General features: G+C 48.8%; 1 protein-coding gene across 2 annotated transcripts; it reads left to right on the forward strand.

The window, feature by feature from the left end:
* Positions 1–9,282: 9,282 nt before the first annotated feature.
* LOC137167326 (intelectin-like protein) lies at positions 9,283–17,480 on the forward strand. 2 transcript variants are annotated; one of them, XM_067569421.1, is made up of 8 exons: positions 9,283–9,355; positions 10,375–10,438; positions 10,859–10,999; positions 13,243–13,490; positions 13,852–14,010; positions 15,811–15,931; positions 16,355–16,458; positions 16,913–17,480. In XM_067569421.1, the coding sequence occupies exons 1-8, from the start codon at positions 9,308–9,310 to the stop codon at positions 17,063–17,065; spliced, it is 1,038 nt and encodes a 345-aa protein (XP_067425522.1). In that variant the 5' UTR covers positions 9,283–9,307; the 3' UTR covers positions 17,066–17,480. The 2 variants fall into 2 exon arrangements, with proteins under 2 accessions (XP_067425522.1, XP_067425523.1); XM_067569422.1 differs by lacking the exon at positions 9,283–9,355 and adding an exon at positions 9,726–9,848.
* The last annotated feature ends 6,222 nt before the right edge of the window (positions 17,481–23,702 follow it).

Genomic DNA, 23,702 nt, shown 5'->3' on the forward strand with positions numbered 1-23,702 from the left:
GGAAAATGGTAAATAGAAAAGTTGCTATAACATGCTATAAATAAAATGTCCTAAGACCAGTAACCCACGAAGGGGCCATAATAGTCACCCAAGAAAGCAATAAAGACAGGAAAGGGATCCATTCTTTAAATAAACAACCTAACCTTTTCCAGAAGTGAGGCTCCTTGTTCCACTAAGAGCTTATTTCACAAACTCTGTTAACACAGAGTGTGTGCATTACTAATATTTTAAAATGCTACCACCTGACTTGCTTGTAAAGCTGCCAACTTTCTCCTTCAATATCCTGAGAACGTAGCCATCAATTAGCTATGCGCTACTGACCAGCAAACAACTAATTATGAGAGAACACACAAATCCAGGTCTACACATAATGACAATGCACAGAAGCTTTTAATATCTGGGTCAAATAGTTGCTTTCCTCCACCTAACAAATCTTTATAACAACTTTCCTCCATTCCTATTCCATTCTACAAGGTGACCACTCCTCTTGGTCACAACCTGTTGCAACTGGTTGGGCCAAGGCAGGGGGTCCTGGCCAGGTCTGTGTACGTGTGGCTGGGGAAGAGCCATCTGCCCTCTAGTGGTCTCTGAAATGATCACACACCAGGGTCCCCTCACCGACATACATGAGTAACATATGTCAGGAAACTGAGGCACACACAGCACTTAGAGAAAGCCCCAAGAATATCTTCACTTCGTCACAAGGTCAGGTCAGAGAAGAGCCAGGATTTGAGAACAGGAAGAATGTCTGAAAAGACAGAGCGAGCTTGGAGCTTAGAGGCTGTCACTGTCCAGGAAGTCAGCTGTCTGTGTGTTTGTCTATCTGTCTGTCTGTCTAAGATTTTATAGTGGCAGCCATGGCTGTAGTATCTGTGTGCCCCCTTACAGGAATTTGTACAAGAATGATATGCCTCATTATAGGATGTATATAGGAATGCTGCACCACATTACAGGGTTGCTGTAGTGTTGTTATAAAAGAAAAGACGAGCAGGATCTTAATCAGGGGATACACAGCATTTATTGTAATTACAAATGCATCACAGATATTATGCACATACGTGCACACACACACAAATGTCTGCAGTTGGTCTGGTTACCATTCGTGGCACCGTGGCTCCCAGTCCGTATCTCTGGAAGGTCAGTGGATGCTGTAACACTCCCTGTGCCGTCTCCATCCAGCCGATTCTCAGCCCTTCCATCCTGGACCATTTCATCAACAATGACCGCAAGCTGCCTCACAAGTACAACTTGCCCCACACCTATGTGGAAATGCAGGTCCGCTACTGCTCCCCATCCGTCTCCGGCAGCTCATGGCGGCTAACGGGCCAAGAGAGCCGAGCATGAGGGAGGAGCCGGGCCTTTGCCAGACGCCTCTGATGCCCCCAATGCTGTTGTACGCAGATGTTACCCAAAGCTTTGCTGTTGTTGTTTTTAATAGTAATTCGTTTTTATGAATGTCTGTGAGTCATGCGGTGTTATGCTGCCCCCAGATTCTGTGTGATCATCAGTCACCTGCTGCTGACAAGCATGATCATTTCTTATCTCTCTGGGCTGCTCTTGTCCGAAGGCAGGATGCCTCTTTGGTGTTGGATTTGTTTACTTACATTGACTGGCTTTCAGCTGGACGGGATGACCAGCAGTGGTCTTTTTTTTATTTTTGGAATAGGATGAAGCAAACGTTTGCTTTCAAACAAATACACCATGCATACTTCATTCATTCAGTTATTTAGCAAAATCAGCAATAAAGCAACACCACACCAAATCCAAAATGAAGTATATTTATGCTAACCATTATATAAACTTATTTTAAAATTCACAAAAAGTCACATTTACTCGGGTCTTACCCAACACCAGCTCGAACAAATTAATTCAGGGAAGTCCTGGGGCCTGGGCATTACAGGAGATCAGACTAGCTGATCACCTGGCCAGAGAACCTATGAAATATGTCCCCAAAACAGTTTATTTTTAATTTCTAAACAAAAAAATTAAAAGTGAAATGAAAACTTTTCATCCCACTTTTTTTTTTAAATGGAAAAATCTAAATTTCCTGTGAAATTTGAAACCAAATTGTTTCATTTGAAGTTTGTCACAGAAATAACATGGGATTTTTGGAATCTAGGCTGATCTACCCCAGCGGAGCATTGGGCTCCGGCTTGCCCAGACAGCATGCATGACTGATTGCCACGGCAGAGCCTAGATGTTCCTAAGCACCCAGGCAGCTTTTCTCAGTCTTGCCAGCTGCTGTGAATTTATCAAGAGTCTCGCAATATATTTATTGGTGTTTTTGGATGCTCTGGCTCCTGGAGTCAAGTGATCTGGTATAGAATCATAGAAGATTAGGGTTGGAAAGGACCTCCAGTGATCATCTAGTCCAACCCCTGCTCAAAGTAACTAAATCATCCCAGCCAGGACTTTGCTGGGCCTTAAAAACCTCTTGTTTCTTTGCTAAGTGTAAGCGGGGGAATGGGCCCGCTATTGTGGGGAACTGTCCTGGCTTGTACACGACCCCGGTGCAGTTGGCTAGCAAAGGGCTCTGAGTCCCTGCTCCCGCTCTCTACACCCAGAGACCCACCTGACCTCGAGGGCTCCCCTCCCCCTCTCCTGTGTGGTGGGGTCCCCGTAACCCCAACAAAGCGGGGTCCAGGATTCCTGGGGCTCAACCCCTGATCCTGCCGTGGTCCCTGAGGGCAGGGGCTAGGGTGTCCCCACCCCGGGGGGCTAACTCTGCTCTGGGCGCGTCCCTGACCCACTGATCACCGCACACAGCGCAAAGCAACACAATGTGTTACACAAACACAACCACAGAGCAGATACAAAACAAGAGAAGAGGAGAAGGGTGTTTTCCTTTAACCCCACACTGCCCCCGGCCCGGGGGCCCCACACACAGCCTCTCTGGGGCGTGCGGGAGGTTCAGTCTGCGTCACACCTCGCAGGTCCCCTGCCCAGGCCTGGCCGCGCTGCAGGGACGCAGAGAGTCAGACACTGGCTCTGGCAGTGGCCACCCGCCCCCAGGGTCCCCCTGGCTCTGCCCAGCTGCTCACCGCACTGGGCTCCCTGCAGCTGCGCCCGGCTTGGCTCGGCTCTCTGGGATCCCCTCTGGCTCAGCTCGGCTCAGCTCAGCTCCCTCAGCCTCTCCTCTGGCCTCCCAGCCACTGGCTGCTCTGCCCTCAGCTCCCTCAGCTCTGCCCAGGCACAGGCAGCTCCAGCTCACACGGAGGACGGGACTCCCCCCACACTCCTGGCTCCCTCATTGGCCGGCCCGCCCTGTCAATCAGGCTGACCTGAGCTGGCCTCTCTCCCCTGGCCCTCAGGGCTGTGTCTGCCTCAGGGTCCTGCTCCCTCCAGAGATGCCAACCACAAAGACCCGCTCAGTTCCAGCGTGGGGCTAATGGACCCCTTCCATAACCTGCAGATTCTTGTCCCTCCCCCTTCCTTGCCAAAGAACGGCCACTGAGCAGGTCAATGGCCCATTAGCCTGGTTGTCGCCTGGCTGAGGTGTCAGCTTCCCTTGGCCTCTGAGGAGCTGATCTAACCCCTCCCCAGACTAATCTGGGAAACTCACCTCAGTCATGATTTCAGTTTCTGTTCCTAGCTTTACACAAAACGCTGCTACGTGCATTTTGCCATGGCATTATCCCTCAGCAGCTTATGACTTTTTAAACGATACCTCACAAGGCATACCTTGTACAAACGCTATTACGACAGCGTGTAGGGTGTGAATATAGGGGTTTTTCTGACGCAGTGGGACGCTGACGCACCCCACACATTGAGAAACACAGAACTAAGGGCTGCTGATGAGTGGGCAGCAGGGACTGGAGCGGAAAGGGTACTGTTCTGCAAGAGGAGGATGTGTGATCCTGTGGGGAGTGGAGACCAAGGGATCTAGGTTCCAGTCTGAACTCTGCCACTGACCTTCAGTGGGACCTTGGGTGAGTCCCTTCCAGTCTTTGTGCCTCAGTTTTTCTCTGTAAATTGGGATATTGATGCTGATCCCTTTTGGGAAGCTCAGCATGTCTTATCTCTGGATAAGACGTCCTGTACAAGAGCGAATTATTCTAACTGAAAGAACAAAAATGACAAATTATATGAATTCTTCTGATTGTTCTTAGTGGACAGCGTCATTTCCAAACCCCAAGGGTGTGATGGCGTGGGAATTTTCCATAATATTTTGTAGGAATATTGTGTGTGCCTCAGTTTTCCCTATGCGGTGTATGGTTAACTAGGTAGTGGGAAAAGATTGTTTACTCCTTGCAGAGATCCAAAGATCCAGGTGTGACTGACGCCTGGCTCTATGGGGCTTGGGCCCCATGCCCACGGAGATTCTGAGAAGACAATGGCCATTCCAATTACCCGGACATTTGGCATGTAGCCATTGACGTCCATGGATGGCCCACCCTCCACAGAAAGCTAACTCAGTGTGAACAGCTGGAGAGCAAACAGCTAAGGAGGAGGGTCAGGTGATCATGTTTTCTCAGGAAGAGGAAGAAAGGACAGAGGAGCAGCACGGTACGGTTGTGTGGCCATGATTGTTGGGGGAACCACACTGAGACTGATTAATCAAGGCATACTGCAAGGAATGGGGCAGACAATGACCAAAACTGGTGATTATTTCTAATAATTAGATTCATGCATCCATCAACTAAACAGCTTCTACAATACCTTACTGGTTACCCAGAGGCCAAAAACACCAAAAGTTAAAGCAATCGTGCCCGGGTTCACCCCCAGACAGCCAAGTCAAATATGATGAGGATTACTGAAAATCTTGTCCATGATATACAAAGTTCTCCCAATCCAAAGAGACTGGACACATTACCCACCAGGTCAATGAACATTTCACATCTTCCCCAAATACACGCTTACAGCCAGTTCTTAAGAACTAAACAGAGATTTATTTAAAAAGAAAAGAGAGAATATTGTGATCAAAGATACAGATCTGAGTACATTCAGATATGAAAAAAAGTTCTTAGGTCACTTTCATAGTAGAGATGGTGAGCTGCTGAGTTGCAAAAAGTTATTTCCAGACATCAGGTTATTATCCAAACAGGCAGTCCATGTCAAATATCAGCATAATGCAGACTGGAGCTGGGGAGACCTCAATCCTGAGATTTAACCTTCCCTTGACGAAGGTCAAGCAGATCTCTGGCAGGCTATCGATCATCTCTTAACAGTAGTTAACACAGCAGGGATTCCTTGGCTGAAGAACATATATGGTTGTTTTGAAGTTAAATCTCTATTTTCTAGGCACACACCACGGATTAGCTGTATTGATTAGCATAAAGTAACTATCCATCTCAAGCCTTCATAGGCAGTTAACTCCAAACTCCAAAGAGAAATAAAGATGATGATATTATTACACCCAAGTTTCATCTAAATATTAATATTTCCCTTTTGATTTGAGAAAGATTACGGAAAGGGTGGGCCCTTTACAGAATGGGGGGTTCAACCTAGTGACATAGGACGTGGAGAAAGCTGAGGTACTCAATGTCTTTTTTGCCTCTGTCTTCACAGACATGGTCAGCTCTCAGATTACTGTACTGGACAGCACAGAATGGGGAGGAGGTGAACATTCCTCAGTGCTGAAGGAACAGCTCCAGGACTATTTAGAGAGATTGGACATGCACAAGTCCATGGGGCCAGATGCAATGCACCCTAGGGTGCTAAGGGAGTTGGCTGATGTGATTTCAGAGCCATTGGATATTCTCTTTGAAAGCTCATGGCAATTGGGGGACATCCCTGATGACTGGAAAAAGGCAAATATAGTGCCCATCTTCAAGAAAAGGAGGAAAGAGGATCCAGGGAACTACAGACCCGTCGGCCTCACCTCAAGCCCTGGAAAAATCATGGAGTAGGTCCTCAAGGAATCCATTTTAAGGCACTTGGAAGAGAGGAAGGTGATCAGGAACAGTCAACATGGATTCACCAAGGACAAGTCAAGCCTGACCAACCTGACTGCCTTCTCTGAAGAGGTGACTGGCTCTGTGGATGTGGGGAAAGCGGTGGATGTGATATACCTTGACGTTAACAAAGCTTTTGATACAGTCTCACACAGTATTCTTATCAGCAAGTTAAAGAAGTATAGGTTGGATGAATAGACTATAAAATGGATAGAGAGCGGGCCAGATCATCAGGCTCAACGGGTAGTGATGCTCTTTACTAAAAAGGTTCCTCCTGACCCCAAAGGTTCAGCCACAGCACCAGATCAATATGAGTTTGGATCTTACCCAAAATACCACGCTGCAAGCCAATCCTTTAGTAACTAAAACTAAAGGTTTATTATAAAAAGAAAGGAATAAACAAGAAGAGAAATGTTAAAGGATTAAAGCAATTGATACATACAAATGATTTGAAAGTCCATATACATCAGGTTTGTAGAAGAACTGTGGAGTTTGCAGGCTTGTATAGTCCCTCTGGTATACATCCAGTACCTTGATGGGTGTCAGCCCTTTGTTTCACAGCTTCAGTTCAGTTGCAAATGAATTGATCCAGAGGTAGGTTGGTAGCTGAAGCTGAACAGGATTGTAGACAAAATGGATCCCAAGGCTTTTGCCTTATATATCCTCTGGCCCTCGCCATGCTGCTTGTGGAATTTTACAGGAACCAAAATGGAGTCCAGAGTCACATGAGCAAGTCCTGGTGACTCAACAGGTATATCCCTGGCTTCTCCACCTGGGCAGACCATGCACCTGTGAATGTCTCAATGGGTCATTAAGCAGGCTATTGTTCTATCGCCATCCTGTCTGGGGTGTGTCCCAAACAGCAAAGTTTGAAACACAGATATATTAAACATATCCATAACTTCCATTACACATATAACACATGAACACAAACCTTATCATCTTACTTAGCACATTATAGCCTAACAGTACCTGACATGGCATATCTCACATGAATTATTATGATTTTGACATACTGATGTCAAACAATATAATAAATTCCCTCCCCCCAATCCAACCAGCTTGACACATTTTTCACATTTCAGCTTCCTTTGTTTTCCCTTCCTGCTTGATGACTCTGTTTACAGCTTAAATGCAAATTAGGCAGAGCACATATTCCTTTGTCTAGGACAGACTTGTTTGCCAACTTCTGTTTGGGCAGCACTGTGGGTTCTGGGGCGTCGGTTAATAACATCATGCAGGGAAATCTCGTAACTTTACATACAATGTCGCCGCACATATTTTATCAGGACAATGCCAATCAGCAAATTATGAGTTTTCAAACAGTACCTTGCAAGACAAGCCCTGAACAAAAGTGTTACACTAGCATGTAGGGTGCGAACATGGGTGTGACCCATTCGTGCCCAGGGCAGCCACCTGAAAATTCCAAGATCAGAGCAGGCTGTAAACGGAGAGCAGATTCTCCCAGCGCTATTGGGTGACACTGAAGTCAGGCTTCCCAACCAATCACAAACTGTGCTTCTGATTCCTCCAAACCGGTTATCAAGAAGCCAGTACACAAATACACACAGCCCCCTTTACTGCATTTCAGTCTCTGGCCCTCAATTAGCCACTAGGTCCAGTAAAGACACCAGTTATTTAAACTCTATGCTCTTTACTAAAAAGGTTCCCTCTGACCCCAAAGGGTCAGCCACAGCACCAGATCAATATAAGTTTGGATCTTACCCAAAATACCACATTGCCAGCCAATCCTTTAGTAACTAAAACTAAAGATTTATTATAAAGAGAAAGAAACAAACCATAAGAGAAATGTTAAAGGGTCAAAGCAAATTAGATACATACAAATGATTGAAAGTCCATATACATCAGGTTTCTAGAAGAATTGTGGAGTTGCAGGTTTGTATATTTCCTCTGGTGTGCACCCAATCTCTGGGTGAGTCTCAGTCCTTTGTTTCACAGCTTCAGTTCAGTTGTAGATGAGCTGATCCAGAGGTAAGCTGGTACCTGAAGCTGAGTCCTGGCTGAAGACTGGTGACTGATGACAAAATGGATTCCCAAGGCCTCTGCCTTATATACCCTCTGGCTCTGGCCATGCGATCTGTAGAGTTTTACAGGAACTAAAATGGAGTCCAGAGTCACATGGGCAAGTCCTGGTGCCTCTTCAGGCATGCTGCTCATGGAATTTTACAGGAACCAAAATGGAGTCCAGAGTCACATGAGCAGGTTCTGGTGACTCATTGGTGGTGCTGGCTTCTCCCCGGGGGCCCATTGCACCTGGGAATGTCTTAATGGGCCGTTAAGCAGGCTATTGTTCTGCAGCCATCCTGTCTGAGTCATTACTCAGACAGCACCATTTGAAATACAGATATATCAAATCTGTCTATAACTTCCATTTCACACATCACACATGAACTTAAGTATTATCATCTGACTTAGCACATTACAACCTTCCTAACAGTACCTGACATGGCATATCTCACATGAATTAATATGATTTTGACATATTGATGTCAAACAATATAACAAATGCTCTCCCCCATCTACTCAGCATAACAACGGGTATATTCTGTCACCCTGGGAGACTGACACATCCCACGCATTGAGAAACACTGGACTCAGGGATTGCAGGGGAGCAGATGGAGGACTGGAGCAGAAAGGGTCTTGCGCTGCAAAGAGGAGGCTGTGTGATCCAGTGGGGAGTGGGAGGCAGGACAGCTGGGTTATTCCCAGCTCTGCTCGAGACCTCAAGAATCTTTCTTCCCTTCTTGGTGCATTGGCTTTGCATTGTAAATGTGGATGATGGCACTGATCCCTTTTGGAAAGTTCGGAGACATCTGTGGATAAGAAGGGCTGTGCAAGAGCAAACCATTCTTGAAAGACAGAACAAAAATTAAATGAATTGTTCTGCTCCCTTGACTGTTTTTAGTGGCCGGAGTCATTTCTGAATACCAAGGGCAGAGCTGCTATTTTAATGAAACTTAAATAACAAAGTTCCTGCTTTAAACTGCTTCTTTATTATAGCAGAGAAGGATCTACAGAGCTCCAGCATCCTTCCTGGCTTCATTGGAACCATTCATCTCCACCTTTTAAACCAACATGGCACTGCAGCATACAAATAATCAGCAATAACCTGATAAGGGCAGGCTTGCCATGTGCTCATGTGTAAACATGGAGTTCCCTGGCTGGACTGGCAGAAGTAGTACTGGGGCATGGAGATGAAAGATAACTATATTTGAATTGGTCTAAGTGTTCACTTGAAACCTTTTCCCACTCCCAATGAGTGTGAATAATGCTGGTGTTTGTTAGTTGTGTTTGCTTTTAAAACGTCACTTTCACTACTGGTGCCTTATTTAAGGCAGAGGGGTTGGCGCATCAGAGGAATCGCTCTGTCTCCCTGTGTTAAGAAGCTTCTGATGGTGAAATCTGCTGTTGGAAACCTCAGACACTGGAACATGAACCAGGTGAGTCCTGCCCCTCTCCTCAATGTGTTGCACTGTGATTTAACGTGGACATTGTAATATGTTAACATGGCAAAGAGAAACTTTTAAAAGCTTCAGACGTTGATTTCTCTCAGTGGATTTAGCCTCAGAGCACCCAGTGAAGCAGGGAAAGTTATCACCCCTGCTTTACAGCTGGAGAGCAGAGTCCCTGCCCAAGGAGTCAGTGACAGAGGGGGAATTGAACTCAACTCTCATGAACCTCAGCCCAACCACACACCCTCCCCCTGCCGTTAGCACATGGTAGCTGTGCTGCAGGGCCCTTTGGCTAGGCTCACAAAGCTGTGGCCCTGCAGTGTGCAGGCAGATGCCACGGCCGGAGCGAAATGTGCTGGCATCAGTTCTGCTGCAAAGCACGGAGAGAAACCTAGAAAAAGGTCTGAGCCGGGATTTGGGTACTGATCCCCTCGCTTCCTTCTCTGGACCTGATCCCAGCACTGACTGGCGCCAGTGTGAGGTATTCCATTGACTTCAATAGGCTTTAGGTCAGGCCCTATCTGCCTAAGTTTCCCCATCTGCACAATGGGTATAATGGGATCTGTCCACCGTACAGAGTGATGTGAGCTTCAGTTAGCAGAGGGAGTGCAGGGGGAGAGCTCGCTCTGTGCACAGGACACTACTTGGATTCCTCTCGGCACCCTGTGTAGGCACCATGGTCCCCAGTGCCCCACTTCCATCTAGGCTGACCTCAGCTTCCCACCCCACAAGCCCATCGCTGAGCTGTGGTGAGCCCTCCGCGGGCTCTGAAGATGAAAACTGCTCTAAGGATGTCATAGCAAGGCCATCCCCACTCAGGCACAGCCCCCATTGAACTCAAGGGCTGCAGGGTCTCAACCTGTCCTCTGGGCTGTTAGTGCCAGGGGCAGGTTATGCAGACAGCAGCACATCCCTGGGAGCAGGAGGATTTGGGGAACCCCCCAGCTCTGTGACACTAACTAGTCTGGCTATTAACCAGCTGATCTACTGTTTTCCCTCCTGCAAAGTCAACAATGAAGCAACTGGCTCTGCTGCTGCTCCTTATCTCCGTGACCAAGGGGGCCCCTTGCGGTAAGTGGCTTTTTAGTTTTCCTCTTCCTGGAAATTATTCTCCCAGACGCTGAACCTGACTCTAGGGTCAGGGCTGTGATACATCCCGGGGCAAGAGCTGGTTTGGTTGGTACCAGGAAGGCTTTGCTGATACTCAATAATGACCCCAACGGGAAGGCAGCCTCCTTGCACCCATAACTCACAAGGAATCCGCTTCTGTGAATTTCTTCTGTCTGTGTTCTGGAGCCAAGACACAATCTAGTCTTTCCGTAAAAACCCAAACTCATGATTTTGGGGCAAAACCTCTAGATTCTGGGAGGGCTAACTCCTGGTTTTCGATATCTTGAGTTGGCAATGCTGCAGAAGCATGGGCTCTGCCGTTCTGGCCCCAGATGTGGTAACTGAGACCTCCTCACTAACTACAAATCACCCCCTGTGTAGCTGACAGTGGGGGTGTCGCGCAACTGAAACTCGCCATCCATGAGCTGCTGGACGACTGGGAAGACACTCACTGCGACCAGACCGACCAGAGCCAGCCCCGCAGCTGCAAGGAAATTAAAGCCACCCGGGATGGGGCTGCAGGTGAGTGCAGATATGGCATCCCCGGACCTGCAGAACCTGCTTTGCTTCTGTTCGGTGCCTGTTCCAGACCAGTGTAAAGCTAGAGCTGGATCTAGTCGGCTGAGATGCTCCCGGGTACCTCTGTGCTGGGAGTGGGGACAGTAGCCTGAGCACACGCACGATGGGGAATTGCATTACCGGAGCTGGCTGTGACGTGTTTATGAGAAGGCGTAAATAACACTTCCTTAGCTACTTTCTCCACACCAGCCAGGATTTTATAGTCTCCTGCCATATCCCCCTTAGTTGTCTCTTTTCCAAGCTGAAAAGTCCCAGTCTTATTAATTTCTTCTGATATGGAAGCTGTTCTATCCCCTTAATCATTTCCATTGCCCTTCTCTGCATCTTTTCCAGTTCCAATATATCCTTTTTTGAGATGGGGCAACCAGATCCGCGTGCAGTATTCAAGATGTGGGTGTACCATGGATTTATAGAGAGGCAATATATTTTCTGTCTTATTATCTATCCCTTTCCTAATGGTTCCCAACACTCTGTTGGCTTGTTTGGCTGCCGCTGCACATTGAGTGGATGGTTTCAGAGAACTATCCACAATGACTCCAAGATCTTTCTTGAGTGGTAACAGCTAATTTAGACCCCACCATTTTATATGTCACAGAAGATATTAGGTTCGTGGCTCCAGGAACCACAGCTTGTTACCTTGACTGGAGTTAACAATCCCGTTCAGTTCAGTCAAAGCACTGGGTTGACTTTGATAAAAAGTAAAAAGTTGATTTCGTTAAAGAGAGGTTTTAATTGCGTTCAAGTAGCAGAGCTAACGACAGAAAGGGCTTCAAACAAACAAAAGTCTAAATACACTTTCTAATGGCAAAGACCTCACTGTACAAGCTTTCTTCAAAGTGTTTGCTGGCCAATCTTCCTTTCCCAGCAATGGCTGACTAGTTCTCAGTCAGGATCCTCACAGAGACCCAGGTTCCGCTTTTCCTTGTCTCCTCAGGTGAAGGATAACTTAAGGGTCTGCTCCTCTCTCTTTATAGCCCAATGAGCCTCTGAAATGTATCCCTGGATAGCGTTCCTTTTCCTGCTGGTGTGGACATCAGGATGTCTTGTGTAGCCGCCAGGCTGTCTTCTCCCTGCTGGTGACTTGTTTTTTCTTTTTTACACCACAAATGAGCTCTGCTTGCAGCCTCCTCGATAGATGAATCACTCTTTGAATTTGGTGATACCTGTTTTCAGGTGCTGGCCCCTTTTCTTTGTCTGGAGAAAGCCTGTTTATCACCTCCCCTGAGCTGTGGTTTAAATGCAGTATCGCTGTAGCCAGGTTGGTCCCGGGATAATAGAGAGACAAGGTGGGTGCGCTGAGATGTTTTACTGGACTAATGGACCCCAGTATGAGTCTCAGGTGGAAGAACAACAGGCGGGACTCAGACAGGGAGGCCATGGGCTGCAAACCCTGTGCTTGGCGATCTGGGTGTAGCCACTGGGTGGTGGATTCTTTGCCTGGCTCTGTTCCACCCATCGTGCAGCCCCCAGACCAAGTCACCACAGGGTCAGGCCCAAGAGAGGGACACAGCACGGGGACACAGCCAGCAAGAAGGGCAGCGGCACAGAGCTCAAAACGAAGCCTGGAGCCTTTCCGTACCACAAATTGCCCCCGGACCTGATTCTCGGTTACACTTAGGCCTGGTCCACGCACAGCATCTGTCCCAGTATCACTGTCAGTTTGGGGGATGGGTTTTTTATACCAGTACAGCTCCAGTGTGAACACAGTTATACTGGGAGAAAGGTGCCTCATACAAGGAAAGCCTAGTTTCTTTCCTGTTCTCATTCCTATTCTTGGGAATGGTTATAAGTGTAAAGCACCTTTAAACCAGGATGACCTGCATCCACAATAGGAGGGTTGTAGCGCTACAACTACACCGGTATCATTAAAGGGCTACAACTTGTGTGTGGAAAGGCTCTGGTGCTGTCACCCCGTCCTCTCGGGGTCCCTGTAATTTGCACTCGCTCTCCGCTGCCAAAGGAGCCTTAGTGCCACTGGGAATCAGGCCGCTCTGCTCCCGGATGCAGGGGCACATCCTGCTCCAGTAGCTCCGGGTTTGCACCCTGCTGCAGTGCACTAGGAGCTCCGCACTGGGCGTGTTTCCCATTCAATGACTGGCTCCGAGAGGGTCCGTCGCCCTGCCCCTCTCCACAGCCCTGATTAATCAGCTCAGTGCCCTCCTCCCTTCTCACCCCACCCCCTGCAGACGGGATTTACACCCTGCGCACCGAGAACGGCGAAACCTACCAGACCTTCTGTGACATGACCACCGATGGGGGTGGCTGGACCCTGGTGGCCAGTGTGCACGAGAACAATGCCTTTGGGAAGTGCACCGTGGGCGATCGCTGGACCAGCCAGCAGGGGAATAACATCAACTACCCAGAGGGAGACGGCAACTGGGCCAATTACAACACCTTCGGCTCCGCGGCAGGCTCCACCAGCGACGACTACAAGGTGGGTCCCCTGCTCGATGGCCGCTAGCTCCCTGCTGGGGGACAGAGTGCATTAGAATGTGGTTGAATGGCCATGGGGAGATGGGGGCACAGGCATGTGGGTTCGACAGCAGGGATGGCCCAGTGGTCAGGGCGTTAACATAGGTCTTGGCAGTCCTGGGTTCCATTCTCTGCAAGTCACCTAGTCTCTGTGCCTCAGTTCCCCACCCGTACAATGGGAACGGTGCTTCTCTGCCTTGCGGGGCAGATGTCGGGTAAATATACCACAGCTGGTGAGGTGCCCAGATGCCCCAGTGATGGGGGGGCTGGGTAAGTACCCAGGGATGTGGCTGAGCGGTTTCAGCTGGGTCCTTGCTTTTCAGAACCCTGGTTATTATGATCTGCAAGCCCAGGACCTGTCTGTGTGGCACGTATCCAACAAGACTCCCCTGAAGGAATGGAAGAACAGCTCCATCCTGAGGTACCACACCGAGACTGGCTTCCTCTCCACGGAGGGGGGAAACCTCCTCAAACTCTACCAGGTGATGGCGCTGGGCTGGGGGCTTTGGAGAGGGGTGTATGCATGAGGGACCAGGTGACTTTGCTGGCCCCAGTATTGATGGGGGAGCTGGGATGGGCAAATCCTCAACACGCTGAAAGCATCTATGCTGGTGGGCCCTGGGGCTGATAATGGGCAAGGAGCCTTCCCCTCGACACAGCCTGTTGAAATCTGAGCGTGACCTTGGTGTGAGATGAGCTGGCCTGGCCAGTCTGAACTGATTGCTGATGTTCACGTCCCAAACCACCCAGCCCCCTTGGCACTGATGTGCTGGCAGACTCAGCAGATGCTGAATGGCCCATGGAGACTGACTGCACCGCACGCCCTTGAGATGGGGGGCCATTGGACATAGACGCTTTGAAACTAGGCCAAGCCCTTGACCCACACTTGGGCCCCGGCTTTGGGTTCAGGCATCCTAGCAGGGGCATCTCCTCAGGGCCAGAGCAGTGGGGAGGGGAACGATGCCAGACACATGCTGATTCTCACCTATTATCTCTTAATGCTCGCATTGTGGCAGCCCCTAGCAGCCTATCCCGCTCAGGCCAGGGCCCAACGTGCTAGGGGCTGCACAGACCCAGAACAGAACAAGAGCTCCTGCCCCAAACAGTTTGTGATAATTCCTCCCCCAGTGGCACCTTGACATGTCAGCTTTGCCTGCCCAGTGCCGGGGTCACTGCCGTGCCCTAGGGCTGGCCTGGGTGGGAATCATAGAATCATAGAATCATAGAATATTAGAGTTGGAAGGGACCTCAGGAGGTCATCTAGTCCAACCCCCTGCTCAAAGCAGGACTAACCTCAGCTATATCATCCCAACCAGGGCTTTGTCAAGCCGCAGCTTAAAAACCTCTAAGGATGGAGATTCCACCACCTCCCTAGGTAACCCATTCCAATGCTTCACCACCCTCCTAGTAAAAAACTTTTTCCTAATGTCCAACCTAGACCTCCCCCCTGCAACTTGAGACCGTTGCTCCTTGTTCTGTCATCTGCCACCACCGAGAACAGCCTAGCCCCATCCTCCCTAGAACCCCCTTTCAGGTAGTTAAAAGCCGCTATCAAATCCCCCTCACTCTTCTCTTTTGCAGACTAAACAAGCCCAGTTCCCTCAGCCTCTCCTCATAAGTCCTGTGCTCCAGCCCCTAATCATTTTGGTTGCCCTCCGCTGCACTCTCTCCAAATTGTCCACATCTTTTTTGTAGTGGGGGGCCCAAAACTGGACACAGTATTCTAAATGCGGCCTCACCAATGCCGAATAGAGGGGAATAATCACTTCCCGTGACCTGCTGGCAATGCCCCTCCTAATGCAGCCCAATATTCCATTAGCCTTCTTGACAACCAGGGCACACTGCTGACTCATATCCAGCTTTTTATCCACCGTTACCCCCAGGTCCTTTTCTGCAGAGCTGCTGCCCAGCTCGTCGGTCCCCAGTCTATAGCTGTGCATGGGATTCTTCCTTCCTAAGTGGAGGACTCTGCACTTGTCCTTGTTGAACCTCATTAGATTTCTTTTGGCCCAATCCTCCAGTTTGTTTAGGTCACTCTGTATCCTATCCCTACCTTGCAGGGTATCTACCACTCCCCCCAGCTTAGTGTCGTCCGCAAACTTGCTGAGGGTGCAATCTACCCCATCCTCCAGATCATTAATAAAGATGTTGAACAAAGCGGCATGGATGAACAAATCACCCATGGAATACGTGTGAGTCAACGCTGCCTTGTCTGTGCTGGAGCTGCCCTGCCACAGGGACAGAAACTAACAGTGGATGGTTGCTGTGCTTGTGTCTTCCAGAAATACCCAATGAAATATGGCGCTGGCAGCTGCAAGACAAACAATGGCCCCGCCGTGTCCGTCATCTATGACTATGGCAATGCCGAGCAAACCGCCAACTATTACGGTCCAGACAGCAGAAGTAAGTCTGTTAGTGAGCGCATATGTTCTGCCTCTCCACCCGCATCGATCAGACCTGTCCTTCCAGTCTGAATGACCTTTGTTTTAGAGAAAGGGAGAACAATGAAATGAGAGAGAGCAAATGGTAAGTCCCCCAGGAGAGAGCGCTGTGTGTTTTCCCCCACTTTAATATGCTACATGGCAACTGAACCCAAAACTTTTTAGGAATTGAAAGACACCGTGCAAGTGACAGAGCTGTGAACACCCCGGCTGAGACTGGCAATTCCTGATAATCTCTGGGGCTGGAATTCCTGATCCTTAGTTTCCAGTCACTGCCAGTTCCAAGGGAGTTACCCAAGTGGAAAGGCTGGGATCTGAGCTCTGGCCCTTCTCTCCACCTGTCCATGGCAAACCATGGTCCTGACCTCCCCTTTTCTGTCGCCAGATGAATTCGTCCCCGGCTACATCCAGTTCCGCGTGTTTAATGCTGAGAAGACGCCCATGGCTCTGTGTTCTGGGCTGAAAGTGACTGGCTGTAACACTGAGCATGTAAGTATCTGGCCAGAACGGGGATTAGCATTGGAGCAAGAGCCAGCTGCTGAGCCTCGGGGTGACTTCAGCTTGGCCACCAGGGACAGCTGTGGCCTTGGAGGCAATCATCCCCAAGGGTAGGCCAAGGGTGGATGTTAACGCTGGCATCTGGGGGCACTTTGCACCCACTTTGTGCTAGGGTTAAGTGACTGCACAAACGCCAGGGTAATGGAGACTCTGGTCCCAAGAGTTATGAAGGAATTTAAATGCTCATGCTTCAGGGCATTAGCTGACCCCTGACTATGGGTGGTCAGGAGGTATCTTTCTCTGTGGGCAGATTATTCGCCAACCAACTATTGCAGGGTTTCTTGCACCTTCCTCTGAAGCAGCTGGCACTGGCCCGGAGAGAGGAGAGGGGCTAGATGGGCCCCAGCTCTGCTTCCATCTGGCAATTCCTCTCTTCTCTTCTCAGTACTGCATAGGCGGAGGAGGGTTCTTCCCAGAAGGGAACCCGATTCAGTGCGGCGATTTCCCTGCCTTTGACTGGAACGGCTACGGTACCCATCAGCACTGGAGCGTATCCAAGGAGATGATTGAATCGGCTGTGCTGCTGTTCTACCGCTGAGACTGGAAAGGTTGATGTTCCCCAGTGAACGACGCTGTTTTGTTCCAGCGAGAGCTGCTTGCAGGGTGGAGGACTTATGGACTCAGCTGTAGATGTGTGTGAAACAAATAAAGAATGGGGAGTGGGCTGCGGTGTGGGTGTGATTTACTCCCCTAATGTAACAGACAGGGCTGAGAGGTTCTCAGCACCCGTCAGGATCAGGCCTTTCTCCCATTACGAACACCATCCCTTCTCTAGCACTCTGGCTCCCCAGATCTCACAGCACTTTACCAAAGAGCTCAGAACAGTTATCCCCATGTCACAGAAGCAGGGAATAAGGTCAGGGTTGAAGTTGTCACAGCTCCCAAGTTAGCTGCATTCATGGGTAGAGTTTGGGGGGGCATAGAGGGACTGGCTGGGAGGTGGGTGGCTGCAGTATTGTGTCTTTTTCCTTTTTACAGCTCTTGAACCAGGTCAAACCAGGCACTGATATTCCCCAGCTGGGCCAAACTTCCAAAGCCTTGTCACCTGCATTGTTTCAGTTGTGGAGATTGGCATTAAATTTACCCCCTGTTGCTTTGTTTCCTTGAGAAAACAGCTTTTATTTCATCTAGGGAGCCAGGAATACAATCATTAGCCAGCCCCTAAAGATACAGATCACACTAATAAAGCTGATACAAAGGTCTTTGAATCTTCCATGTCTTCATAGCTCTGCGTCTATCGCAGAAGTAACTTTCTAAAGGTCACCCAGCAATCCACTGACACAGCCAGGAACAGACTATCGGTTTCCTAAGCCTCAGGCTAATGCGCCATCCCCTACTCCATGCTCGCAGCCCTTGCTATAGATGGGGCAGGTGGCACACCCAATTATTGCCACCCACTACAGGACCCTGTTCTCAGTTCCCTATCACCTCACCAGACTTCATCCCTTTGGGGTGGAGTTTTTCATGCTGGCTGGCTGCCTCGTGGTGTTTTGTTTGTTTGTTTTTCATTTCAGCCAAATGGGTCAGTGGTTTCTGAGACCCAGAACAGTGTTTTGCTCACGTTACAACATTCTGACAACGTCTGATCTGAAGTGTTCTGGCCCTCAGGGGCGTGGAGCTGGGAGTTAAATTTGGCATGGGGATGGATGGCCTTTATGTCAGGGATGTGCCTTTTGCCAGCCTGGTGAAAATCAGCCCAAATTTGGCCAACGCATAAAAGCCTTTGGAAAAACTGCAGTTCACACATGCTCAGTGGAAGCGTGTTTGATTTTGGCAGCTAAATTCCCTGAAGATTCCATTGTAACAATCAGGGTCCAGACACCCCAAGGATAGAGAAGGTGGTTTAAACCCCCAAAATAAGCAGTTCAAATCACCTGATGGTATACACTGTTACTATACTATAAAAACACCCAGGAAGGGCTTTTCTGAAAGCTTGTAATGTTCTGAATTCAATAATCATTAGGAGTTACGTGCACAGGCTATGATGCCGAATCTAACTATGTATCTAGAAAACTGGGCTCATAATCTGTGCTATAAATTCAACTACATCTCACAGCAGAGAGAGGAACAGTCAAACGCGGGGTGTTGATCATCATAGCAGTGGAGATGTATCCGCAGATTTTGCATCCGTTGTTATGGCAGGGGCTGGTGCTGCTCTGAGTTGGGGGTCCTGGTCTGTGCGGAGTTTGCTTCTGATGATGAGTGTGGCAAAGTTGGGGGTGTTTGAAAGGCAGAAGGGGGTTTGGGAACGATTTCTTGCAGGATGGCATCGTGTATGGGTTGTAACTGTTTGACCGTACCCCGTATAAGTTCTAGTGTTGGGTGGTAGGTGACAACCTGGGGGGTGTAGTCAGTGGGGCAGTTTTCTGTATTGAATCAGGTTCTCTCAGGGTATCTGGGGGGCCCATTCCATGATGTGACTCTGGTGGAGTGTCCTTGTTCAGTGAAGGTGATTTTAAGTGTGCTAAGCTGTGTATCCCAGACTTTCTCTCAGAGCACATCCTGAATGGCTCTCTCTGCGTTCAAGGCAAGAACTGCCCCTAGGAATTCCACTGACTGAGATGGAACTAGATCCGACTTGTTGAGATTTATCTTGAGGCCCTCCTACAAAGGAATTATTTCAAGATTCCCCACCACCGCTCCCGTCCCAAACACCTGATGGAGCATGTGCCCGGCTGTGTGACTGTGTGATCGGAGCCAACAACCCTTGTATAGTTCCGCAGATCTTGTGGTGGCCATGAAATATTGGGCTCCTTCGGCAGATTAATCAGCCCCATAAACGTTGAAGTCACTCCGTGATCCCGACATCGCCATGGTGAGGGATCTCTTCAGCACCAGAGAACCCAGCAGAAAGCAGAGCTGAAGAAAGGAGCTCTGGCAAACAAACCCCAGGAAGGAGAAGGCCCAGCAGGGATCAGATTCCAGAAGGTAGAGAGCCCAGGGGAAGTCCAAGAAGGGGACAATGCAGCAGAACCAGACACAGCAGGGCAGAAAGTCCAGAGGAGCTGGAGTCTGGGAAGCAGCACAGTAGGAATCCTAGCTTGGTGATTATTTTTCCATCAAGAACAACCAGATCCGCCCTACTGGCTAAGACAGGAGTAAGGCATGGAGAAACTAGCACTGCTAGGGAAACAAACATGCCAGGACGATTCAATCTTCCGGGGCTGTGGTGACTGAATAGTTATGGTGCTGGATTAACATCTTGAATGTTGTAGGTTTGGGTCTTACCCAGGCTCACAGTGAAAGGCCACAGCTACCTCCCCTAGCTGCAAAACCAGTACCTGATTCATCAGGTGAGGGCAGTCAAAGACAGTGGGATGTGATGCTAGCCATGTCCCTTCCTTATGTACTGGTAGCTATGAATCAGACATGCCACCACCACACCAGCCAGATAAACCCTTGTCGTGGGGAAGCTTTGAGAGTAGGGAGGCAGTTTCCAGTGCAGTATTGATGTAAAGGCAGGGGAAGCCCAAGCCCTCCAGTGACACAAATGTGCAAGGACCCCAGTATTTCCAGTTCCAACCAGGGAAAGGAGGAAAGAACATGCTACAGCCTGACTCAACACTCCAGATCCTCCCTTTCCACCAGGAAATGTCTGCCCCAACAAGAGCTGGGGAGCCTGGAGCGGCCTCATTAGCCACCCTCAGCTCCATAACTGGCTATCATTTTATGGAAGACAAACATCCTGGAACGCCGAGGGATGGCCAATGACAAATTCATCTCTTCAGTCACTAGAGGGCAGCCTCAAACACACAAAACCACCCAGCAAGCTTCCCATTCATTATCTTATTGACATGCCTAATCCCAGACATGGAGAGAGCCTGGCAAAGGGATCCAGCCTCATTCAGCCTCCCTGCCCCATTCAGTCCTTGGCATCCTCGCTGAGACCACCCCAAAGGTGCTAGTGCTAGTCCCCTTCCAGCTGGGCTGCTGGATTGATGCCGAGACCTGAGATCCAGGCTGAGCTGCAGGAGCAGCGATTAATCGCAAAATAATAAAACATCTGGACAGTGGAAGGCGCTGCTCTGCCCACAGACAGCAGATTAGCCTATTCAGCCTGCCCAGCTGGATCTCTCTAATGCATGCAGTAACTCTTTACATGTGAGATAATCTTTAAGAGCAAAAAAGTGTTAGGTGTTATACATTAGATATTAGATGTATTACGGTAGCACTCAGGAGCCCCGGCCATACAACAGGACCCCATGGTGCTAGGCGCTGTACATTAGATATTAGGTGTATTATGGTAGCGCCCAGGATCCCAGGCCATAGAGCAGGACCCCAGGGTGATAAGTCTGCACGTTAGTTATTAGGTGTATTATGGGATAGCATCCAGGTGCTCCAGCCATGGACCAGGACCCCTCCTGCCAGCATAGGCAGCATCTACACTGAAGCATGACAGTGGTGCAGCTGTGCAACTATAGCATTTTAAGCCTAGCCAAGCCCATAGTTAGCACAGCCATTGTGTGTTCAGTCGGGTGATCTAGTTACCTCCCTAATCCAGTCTTCCAGGAATCAAGGCCTTCTCCCACGTTTAACTGCTCACGTCAAGCCAAGCCTACATTCTGAGGCCTTCGTTTTTCTGTCTTCTATTAGCGTGCCTTTCATTTGCACCCATGCCCTGTCATTTGGTGTTTTCTTTTTTACGTTCCTCGCCCAGAAACACGTCCCCAAGACCAGTAGATCACAGTAGCTGCAATCATTTGAACCACTAAATAACCCCCTCCTAGCATGGGCGTCGTTATAGTGGAATAAAGGTCTGTATACCGGTATAGCTAGTCCCATATGAGAAGAATAAAATATACCACTAGAGGGCCCCTTTATACTAGTATACCTGTGTCCATCCTAGATGTGTATTAGTAGAACTATTTTGGTGAGCGGGTAGTTATACCAGGACAAGAACCGTGGACAGACCAGGTCTCAGGCTGAAGATAATTAAATGCTCGTGAGATCTTATGCTGAGCAGCATCCCACACACATCCTAGGAGTCAAAGACCCCAGCCAAAGAGCGCTCAGCCTCTGGAAGGACAGGCACCTCTCTGCTACAGAGCTCAAGAGCTTTCTAGGAAAAGCAGGGCTCTGGCCTCACTCTGGACAATGCAATGGGTGCCCTAGTGACTCTCAGAGAGGGATGTTCCAGAAGATTAGATTAGCGAGGGCAGCTTGTCTCCTCTTGGCGAGAGAGCTGTGCAAGGGGAGAAGGGGAGATGGCCAACCACCCATTTCCCCTCACTCTGCTCACACTTCATGGACCAGTGAGGATTAGGATAAATCTGGCTAATGACCTGCAGGATGCTCTGTCAAGGGTTAATACAGTTAACTGTAAAAGGTGATCACTCAAAGAAGTGGGGGGGGGGAGGGACAGAGGGGTGCATCCTTTTGAAACTTGTCCCTACCACTAATATCCTGACTGTGTATGTCACCTGGCATCCTAAACGATACCACACGACTTTATGAATTGCATGCATTAACTCTGGGGTAGGACACAGCAGCTGTTCAAGAGCACCAAGCAACACTGCACAGTGGTTTAGGACAGAAAGGAAAGAAGGCTCCTGTGACAGTCAATACTATTATGGGCACCACTTTTACGAGACTATGATGAATTTTGCACAAAGTCGCTTTGTGAGGTGCTATTTGAAAAGTCGATCTGCTGAGTATTATTGTCATGGCCAAATGTGTCTATCGACACTGTATGTGAAGTTACAAGTGTCTACCATGTATCACTGTTATAACATGCTCTAAGATTCAAACAAGCAGAGCCAAACCAGTTTTTCAGAGACAAAGACTCACTGGCACCCCAGCCAGGTGTTAAAGAGCAATCCCTGGCTTAAGCAGCCATTCTCCAGCACCATGAAGGTGTAAACAAGAAATTTACATTTCATCTTAGAGACGGTTCAAACCTCACATACACAAGAGATTGTTTGTCTGCACTCTGGCAGGGGGTAACTCTTGAAGAGGGGAAAGGGTATAAGAATGAGAGACCATGGCCTCCATCTGACCTCTCCTCCCATCTCTTGGCTCATGACATCAATGACTCTCAAAGAACTGAACAAAGGGGGAGTGGTCCCGGGCTGGAAGGAGACCCAGCTTATGAAATTTACTACAGTGCATGGTGAGACAAACCCTTTGCTTTTAAGTTCACTTAGCTTGTCAAATTAGACATTATCTTGCATTTTCCTCTTTTATTTCTTTCGTAACCAATCCTGACTTGTATGCATCACCACTTGTAATCACTTAAAATCTGTCTTTCTGTAGTTAAGAAATTTCTTATTGTTTGATCTTAACAAGTGTGTTTGGATTCGTGTGTGTAGGAAACTCCATCTCGGATAACAAGGCTAGTGCCCAATCATTTTCCTTTGTTGAAATGGCAGCCGTTCTAGGAGCGTGTACTGTCGAGGAAGCTACTGTGCAGTAAAAGACACACATTTCTGGGGTCAAGGTTGAGACTAAGAACATGCGGGTGTTGCCCTGTAAGTAATTTAGGAGTGGCTCGTTAGTAGCACTGAGTACTGTGTAGCTGGAAGCAAGTTACATGCTGGAAGCTGTGTGTGAGCAGAATCTGGAGAGGTGGGCTGTTCATCAGCACAGCAGTGTGAGAGGCATCCCCAGCTGGAAAGCTGAGAGGACACAGCTGTTCGACAGTCCAGATTGTACCCTGGGGAACGTCACAGATTCTGTATCCAATTTAAACTAGTTCAGGAAGCTGGTTGCAATTGTGCAAGGTGGAATACAGCCAGTACACTGACATCATATCCTCTCCTCTTCAGAAAAGTCCCGTTAGCTCTTTAATGGGAATTGCAAGTGATCCTTGAGTTCATCCGTTAAGTTTCATGACACCCAACAGTGGCACCGGGCTGGGCTTTTCTCCAGTGTCGATTCAGAGAAAAAAGCCTCTGAATCACTCCTTCCATTTCTAGCACCAGCTGGGTTTTCCCTGGGCGTCTCTCCTCCTAATTAACTTTGATCTGCTCATGAAATCTGATGAGACTGCACCCCGAGACTGTACTGCTGGGCACACAATAGGGGCAGAACCTTTGTAAGGGACTGATTTGTCTCTCCCTGAAGTCACTGCCAAGCTCCCATGGACTTTAAAGGGAACAGGACTGAACCCTTCACCAGCCAAATGGCCCTGAGCATGGGTACAACATGTTAAGCAAGTTTTCTGGAGTTTGGCTCAC

This window comes from Emydura macquarii, unplaced genomic scaffold (assembly GCF_026122565.2).
Source record: "Emydura macquarii macquarii isolate MOO-44397 ecotype Brisbane River unplaced genomic scaffold, CSIRO-AGI_Emac_v2 contig_2924, whole genome shotgun sequence".
In the NCBI taxonomy this organism is placed as follows: domain Eukaryota; kingdom Metazoa; phylum Chordata; order Testudines; family Chelidae; genus Emydura; species Emydura macquarii.